The 7,267-nt window shown below is 59.2% G+C and overlaps 1 protein-coding gene across 1 annotated transcript in view; it reads left to right on the top strand.

Annotated features, from left to right (window-relative positions):
- Positions 1 to 3,682: 3,682 nt before the first annotated feature.
- SCN4B (sodium voltage-gated channel beta subunit 4) overlaps positions 3,683 to 7,267 on the top strand; it is a 20,061-nt gene continuing 16,476 nt past the window's right edge. Inside the window, exon 1 of the mRNA XM_035009035.1 lies at positions 3,683 to 3,974. Coding sequence (XP_034864926.1) covers positions 3,914 to 3,974 — 61 coding nt within the window. The 5' untranslated portion in view covers positions 3,683 to 3,913. The remainder of the gene's footprint in view (positions 3,975 to 7,267) is intronic.

Here is a 7,267-nt window from a genome sequence, read left to right as displayed (position 1 = left end):
CGGGACTCGATGCGGGACTCGATGCGGGACTCGATGCGGGACTCGATCCCGGGACTCGATCCCGGGACTCGATCCCGGGACTCGATGCGGGACTCGATCCCGGGACTCCAGCATCATGACCTGAGCCGAAGGCAGTCGCTTAACCAACTGAGCCACCCAGGCGCCCGGAAGGAACTCCTCTTAAAATAGCTCCGAGACCTCGTAGGAGCATTCCCTTACCTTCCCTCCCCTGCCGGGGTCTTGGTGGCCGCCTTTCTGAGAACTGACAGGGGACTGAGCCTTCCATCTACCTGCCCTGGTAGAAGGTGGGACCGCCCCGCCCCGGTGTGAGTGCCTTCCCTTGGGAGAGCATTTCCCGGTCGCAGGGACCTGGAGCTCTGCCCCCAGGGGCTCCCCCTCTCCCCGGCCACATGCGCTCCCTCCTGGCTCCAATCCAGCTCCCTGGAGGGCAGGAACTGACGGTCGCCTGCTCTCAGAGAGGACTACCGGACTAAATGTTTCAAAGAATCTATGTGACCCCCTTCTCAGGAGACACCTCCTTCCCCTTAAATCTGGGCCCTATCTCCTCGTCCTCCCCATCCCCCCCAAATGACAGCTCCTTGGCATGGGGCCCATTCCCTCTCTGCATCCCTGAAAACTTGCTCTTCAAGGTATTTCTGAGCCAGGCTGCCCAAGACTTGAGTGTGCATTCCCCATCACCAAGGATCAAGCCTGTCAGGGTGCCACGGGGGGGGGGGGGGGGGGGCCGAGCCCCCCCCCCCCCCCCCCCCGGGCCTCCCGCCGGAGGGGGGGGGAGAAACCAAAGACCCGGGGGGGGGGGCAGGCCTTTGCACCCCCCCCCACGGGGGGGGGGGGGGGGGGGGGCACAGCGGGGGGGGGGCTCTTGAGCTGGGCAAAGGGGGTTAAATCAGGGAGGGTTCCTCAAAGAGATGGTTCTCAAAGGGTGGGAGAGGGGGAGCTCTGACCTTCTGTCACCCTCTCCCCGAGCACCCTCAGGAGGATCCTCCAAACTGGATCAATAGTCTAGGGTTTTGAGACTTTTTGAGGCAAGTGCTCTATAAAAGTAGAAATCTTCTAGCCACTAATGCATTTCTCAAGCACTTTTTCTGTCCGGGGTGTAGAACCCTCCTGATGTTCTTTAGAGGAAAGCTGAGGGTGGAGGGAGGGAATCACAGAGTGGGGGAGGTTCTAATCCTGGCTTTAAGACACACTTTCTCTGTGACCTTGGGCTATGCATTCTACCTCTCTGGGCGCTGGTTCTTCATCTGTGAAATGCATGTGTCTCCTAAGGATCCTTTGGGCTCTCAGCAGGGTGAGCAGTGAGGCAGTGGGGAAGGTGGAGGGCAGTGGGGACACGGGATCTAAAGATATCCAGAGAGCTCTGTCCCCTCCCCTCCCCCTTCCCTGGGCAGGGGTCACTTGCCTTCCCTTTGGCTCACCTCCTCTCTCACCTCAGCCTCCTGTTCTGAGAAACATGAGCCCTGCTGTAAAAATAAAGTGGACAGGCGTGGATGCCTGGCCCTGCTGATCTAGTGTCCAGGACCTCCTGGGGGAAGGAGAGGGCGGGCCTGGAGATGGGAAGAGATTTAGCGTTTTTTTTTTTTTTCCCCACAGACCTCTTTGAGAATAAGAACTAAAATGGACAGCATGCTTACTCTCTGTCTAGCACTCTGCTAAGAATTTTTACATGCAATAATATCTCATTCGGTCTTCATTGCCAGGTCCACTTCTGATGCTGGTAAGGCCTGGAGAAAGTGTACAAATGGAAATTACCTATGTGCCTAAATATAAGTTATAAATCAAGATAACAAAGTGTTATCTAACATAAAAAAAAAAAAAACAAACAGTGTTAAAGTTTATCTATTATCCTCTGACTTGATTACTTTTCCTTGACCTTAATTTGAAGACCAGGTCCAAAAAGCACTCTCTGGTCCACGCTCGTGCATGCCTGAGAACAGCCCACTTGCATGTCAAGTTCTAGGCACTCCCCAGCCCCTGCGAACAGCTGCACCTTGCCCACTGCCTGGGTGCACCTTGGGCAGTGTCCTGGGAGGAGGGGCCTGGGGAAGAGGCTGGCTCAGGGTTGAGTCATCTGAGCAGGGAATTCCAGGGTCCTGGATCCCCGGAGGCTGGTCTAGAAGAGGGAGGTGCATGGACCACCCTCCCTTTCTGCCCCACTGGACCCCCTTTTCCAGGGGGGAGATTATAGCCAGAGGAGGGCCAGAGGGAGGCCTTGTAAGCTCAGGAGCCCAGGGCCCCTGAGGCCCCTCCCTGTGTCCAGCCTAAGTGTGGCATTGTTCTTAACAATCTCACGAGGTAAATAGCATTCCTTTCACCAGAGTACAGATGAGGCTTCTGCAGAAGATTGCATAACTTGCTCAAGGTCGTGCAGCAATAGATGCTGGAGCTGGGATTCGCCTCCCCAGCGCCTAACCCCAGAGCTACCCAACAGAGTCACCGCTACATGCAGGAAAGCCAGCGGGCCTCTCTTCTGCAAAAGCAGACATTCAGCATTGCCCAGCCAACTCAGGGCTGATCTCTTTGAAGTCCACCAGGGGCCCCAGGTTAAGAAGGCAGGGGTGTTGGGGAGGCATTGGCGGGGCTTTGCAGGGGTCAGGCCATGAAGTGGGAGCAGGTTTTGGAGTTTGAACCAGCCTCCAGACATCCAAGGGGTGGAGGACCAGGGAGGCAGACAGGATCTGTGACCGAGGGAGGGGGGTCTGGATGGTTGGCAAGGGGCTGCTGAGGAGGATAGAGGGAGGATAGCGGACACTCGCTCCCAAACCACCCCAAATAGCACTCCTCACTTTCCCCTCAAGGTTAGATAAGGATTGCTGGTTAGCAGTCTCACCGCCGCCCTCCCACCTGGCTGTAAACCCCAAACAGGGAGGCCTGCCCTGGGCTCCTTCACCCCCCAACCCAAAAGGGAGGCCCAGGGAATCTCTTGGAGGAGGGTGAAAGGGCAGAGTCTGGGGGGACAGCCTAGGTGGGAGAAATGAGAAGTAGGGGTGCGGCGGGAGGGTGTAGCCGGACGCAGATAGGGAGTGTCTGGCCTGATTCCCTAGCTGGGAGCATCACGATTTCCAAAGAGTCCACGAAGAAATGGGAGAGGTTGGCGGGCGGTGGGCGGGGGCAGTTTGCAACTGGAAGCTCTGTTCCCGGAGCCCCGAGCCGCGGGGGCGAAGGCGGCGGGCTGCAGGCGCGGGGTGTGTGTTTGGGGGTGGGGGTGGGGGTCCGCAGTGGGCAAGCCCACACCCGCTCACCCGCTGCAGCGCGGCCAGACGCGGACGTTCGAGGGGTCCCTTTGCGGCCCCGGGAGAGGGAGTCGCTACCCCCCTCGTGGTCCCCAAAGCAGAACCACACAGCCTTCCAACACCCGAAGAGCATCTACTCCCCCCCAAACTATCCTCCTAATTGGCAGCTCAGCGCCTGGGATGCTGCGGGCGGCTGCGGGTGGCCCTGCAGTGCCAAGCCGCAGCCGCCCAGCCCGAGCTGGCGAGCGAGTGGGGTGCCCGGCCTGCTCCCGGGGCTCCCGGGGGCCGCGAGGCGGGGCGCGCCGTGCAGGGTGCGCAGCGGGCGGGGGCGCCCCGGGCTCCGCGGCGGCCCCCGCCCCTCCTGCGGCTGGAGCGCGTCCAGAGCAGAGGCGCAGCGCCGCTCTCCTCTGCGCTCGCTCGGCGGTCCTCCTCTCGCTCCTCCTTCTCCGGCCCGTGCCCTCCGCGGCCGCTCCGGCAGCCGGCTCCTCCTCTCCCTCCCTCCGCCGCCTCTTGCGCTCTCCCCGCTAACTTTCCCGAGCCCCGACCCGCGGCGCGGAGTTCCCCGCGGCTTCGCCGCCCACTGCAGACCGCGGGCTGCCAGCCGCTGCGCCCCGTACCCCATCCCCGCGCCCCTGGCGCGCTCCGGAGACAACGCGACCATGCCCGGGGCCGGGGGCCGAGGCGCAGCCCGGGCGAGATGGCTGGGCACCGGGCTTTTGGGTAAGGCAGCCCCGGCTTGACCCCTTCTCCTCCTTCTCCACCCCCCCCGCCCCCGCCCGGGGAGGGGACACTTAGAAGAGAGGTGCCTCGGACCCGGTGGGCTTTGGAGTGCGGCTTGGTGCCGGATGAGCACCGCGGCCGCCAGGTTCTTGCCGGCCGCCCGGCTCGGACGGCGGTGCTCCCTGGGGACCGCGCGCGTCCCCCGCCCCAGCGGTGGCAGCCCCGTGATTAGTTCTTCGCCGCCTCGGGCGCCTTCAGCTCCAGGCTTCTGGAGCTACCTCTCGGCGCTGCAGCACGGGTCTCCCGGGTTCCGAGGTTTAGGCGTGCTGGGGGAGGGTGTCTGTGCCCTAGGTGGAGGGGACGCCAGGGGGTCGCCCGTGTGAGTGTTGGGATGGTGGGTTCTAACCCCTGCCCAGAGCTGTTTGCAGCTTGGATGCTTGCTGCCCAGGCATCGGGCATGCACCGATTGGAGGGGGTGGGGAGGGGTGCGCGGGGGCGGAGGGGGGTTCCCCTTCCTCCTGGCCCTTTTTCTGTTTCTCTCCTCTGCCCTCTATCTCCTCCAGTGCCCACTGTCTTCCCTGAGGCTCCACACCAAGGACTGGAGAGGGTTGGAGGGACTTGGAGGATGGCTCAAGCCCCCTTTTAGGAGGGATCTTGTCTCTCTTCTTACAAAGAGATTCCACGGGGAGGCCCTGTTTAACTTGCTCTCAGCTCTTCATTTTTGGGATGAATAGGAAGACCGAGGAGATATATCCAGAGGCCACAGAAGGAGCAGAGTCTTCATATCTATTAATATGTACACGATGGTTTTGAGTGACGAACTCCAAGAGATTAGAGAATAGTATTAGTCCAGAATATAATCTCCTCAAAAACCGTAGCTGGATTTCAATGTAAACTAACTCCATCTCTGGCACCTGCGCCTCTGTCTGTTTGTATTTGTCAGATTTGGCTTTGGGCAGCTCCCCTCTTCCGGCTGGGCATGTGATGTAGGCATTTGTGCTGCAAAGAGGGGGACGGAGCTTATAAGGGCAGTCGCTGCTGTTTGTGCAAATGTAAATAAACCATATGCAGACCCGCCACGTTGGCACATGGTAGCGGAGGGGGATAGAGTGTTTCTCTCACTCAGGAGCCACTGATTTAATTACATGGCCACAGCTAGAGAGGGGACACTGGTGTTTTCTTCTGTCTTTTTGGCACAGAGGTGTGCTCGTTTCACAGTGATCTAAGGAGGTTGGTGCCTCCTTGAGCTCTAAGGTGCCTCTTCATGGGGGCGGGCACAGAGCGGGCTGCACGCCCGCTCCCCCCATCCCATGTCTGATCAGCTCAGGTTCCCACTGTAACCATGGCTGGGGTAAGGGCTCACAGGGGACTTCACATGCATGCAGTCATTAATCCAGCCCACTTATCAACACCTCTGGCTTCCCTTCTGCCTACTGCCCAGTTGGGTGGTGGGATGCCAGTGACTGGGCCATTAGAATATTCATAGAACCACAGTGGGAAACCACACTATACACTGGAGGAGGACTGTGGGCAGAGTCTTGGTACTTTTCTCCAGGGGGGAGCCCCCACCTCCTCCAAGGACTGCTCAGCTGGGTAGACCAGGGAGGAACAGGAGCCCATTGGAGCAGGTTTGGACAAGTCCCTGAGCTACCCTCTGGGAGCCCAGGAAAAAGCAGAGTGATTTCTAGGTGGGAGACTTGCAGGCCCCAGAACTGGTCCTGCCTACACTGCTCCCTACCCCTCTGGTTTGCAGAGGGAATACCACCAGGGGTCCTCTTTGCACCTTGCCAGGAGGCCATTGCTGAGGCCGCCCAGGGGGCATTGCTTTGAGCTTGGGACACGGATGCCATCCTTGCTTCAGTCTGGTCGGGGAGATGCAGAGGCGACTGGTCAGCCAACTGGTGGCAGGAAGTCTGGAAACCCAATATCACAGAGCTCCCCGAAGGATGAGGAACCAGGGTCCAGAGAGGGAAGGCGACTCGCCCAACATGGCCAATCGATGGTCAAGTGGGACAGAATCCAGGTCTCCTGGGCTCTGTCAGACGGACTTGCCTCCCAGTGGACTAAAGTCGGCCGAGAGGGAAGGTTAGCAGGATTGTGCAGATGAGCTGAGGGAGGGGTGAGGCATGCAGGGATAGAGGCTTGGGGGCCCAGACAAATGTGGAGATTGGGCACAGAGCAGTAGGCTTCCAGGGGTCCTCCACCCCCCAGTCCCCTGGCCTCATGTCAAACTCAGTCTAACAGACTGAGACTACAGATTTCTCCTGACCTCCCAAGATACCCTCTCTTCAGTAGAGAAGAGTTTCCAAGGTTGCATTATTGCAGCTGAGGTTTCTGTGGGTGCCAGTCCCTTCCTGAGCTTGTAACTGGTAATATATCTGTCCTGCCCACCCCTTCCTTGTTCCCTGATTTGCTTAATTGCTGTGATCTGTGTTTAATTATCACTTGTGAGGGCGTCATGTTGCGCAACCCTCTTTCCCTTGGTATGTATTTATTAAGGGCTTGTCTAATGAGAACACAATTAAGGAGAGGGTGCTCAGACCGGCTCAGAGAAAAGGAAAGGAAGGGGGAGGTAAGGAGTTCATGAAGAAGAGCGTGGGAAAGGGGAAAACTGGGAGGAGGGGATACCCCACGTTTGAATCTGGCCCCGTGATTGGTTTTTTTCTGGAGATGTTGGCCTGTGGGGTATCCCAAAGCCCTTCTGCCTGTCTGCCCCCTGCTGGGATCTGTGTGAAAGGTAGACCCCGGGGCACAGATTCTCCCACCTCGCCCTCTTGCTGAGAGTGTGGGGATCCCTGCGTAAGCCAACGCACCCATTCTGTGGCCTGCAAGAGCAGGGCCAGGCACACCGTTTGGGCTTGTTGGCAAAGCTGGTTTTGTTGAGCATTCGGTAGTCTCTCAGGGGCATGCTTCTGTCTCAGCAAAGCTCCTGGGGGTGGGCAGGAAGTAGGCAGGTTGCCTAGGGAGAGGGAGCTGAAATCTTTCCTTTGTCTCTGGGCCCAGGGGCCTTGGCTGGCCCAGCCCTGCCTCCCACAGCCCCTAGAGCCTGCACCCCAGGAGGGGTCTTGTCCTGCGGCCTCGGCCCACTTTCTGCCTCTCAGCTCTAACTTTGAGCCTGTCTGACTCCCCCGGGGCCAGAGAGTATCAGCTTCCTTATTACAGTCAGCCTGTTTCCGTCTGCCATGCCAGGCAAGCCCTTGGAGCTAAACTTAGAGTCCGGGCCACCTTGCCCCTCTTTCCTCCCTCCCCTCAGTGTGTGTGTGTGTGTGTGTGTGTGTGTGTGTGTGTGTGTG

Source organism: Mirounga leonina, unplaced genomic scaffold, assembly GCF_011800145.1.
Source record: "Mirounga leonina isolate KUSES-001 unplaced genomic scaffold, KU_Mleo_1.0 Mir_153, whole genome shotgun sequence".
NCBI lineage: Eukaryota > Metazoa > Chordata > Mammalia > Carnivora > Phocidae > Mirounga > Mirounga leonina.
The sequence above is the reverse complement of the archived record's forward strand: the minus strand, read 5'-3'. Positions and strand labels throughout refer to the sequence as shown.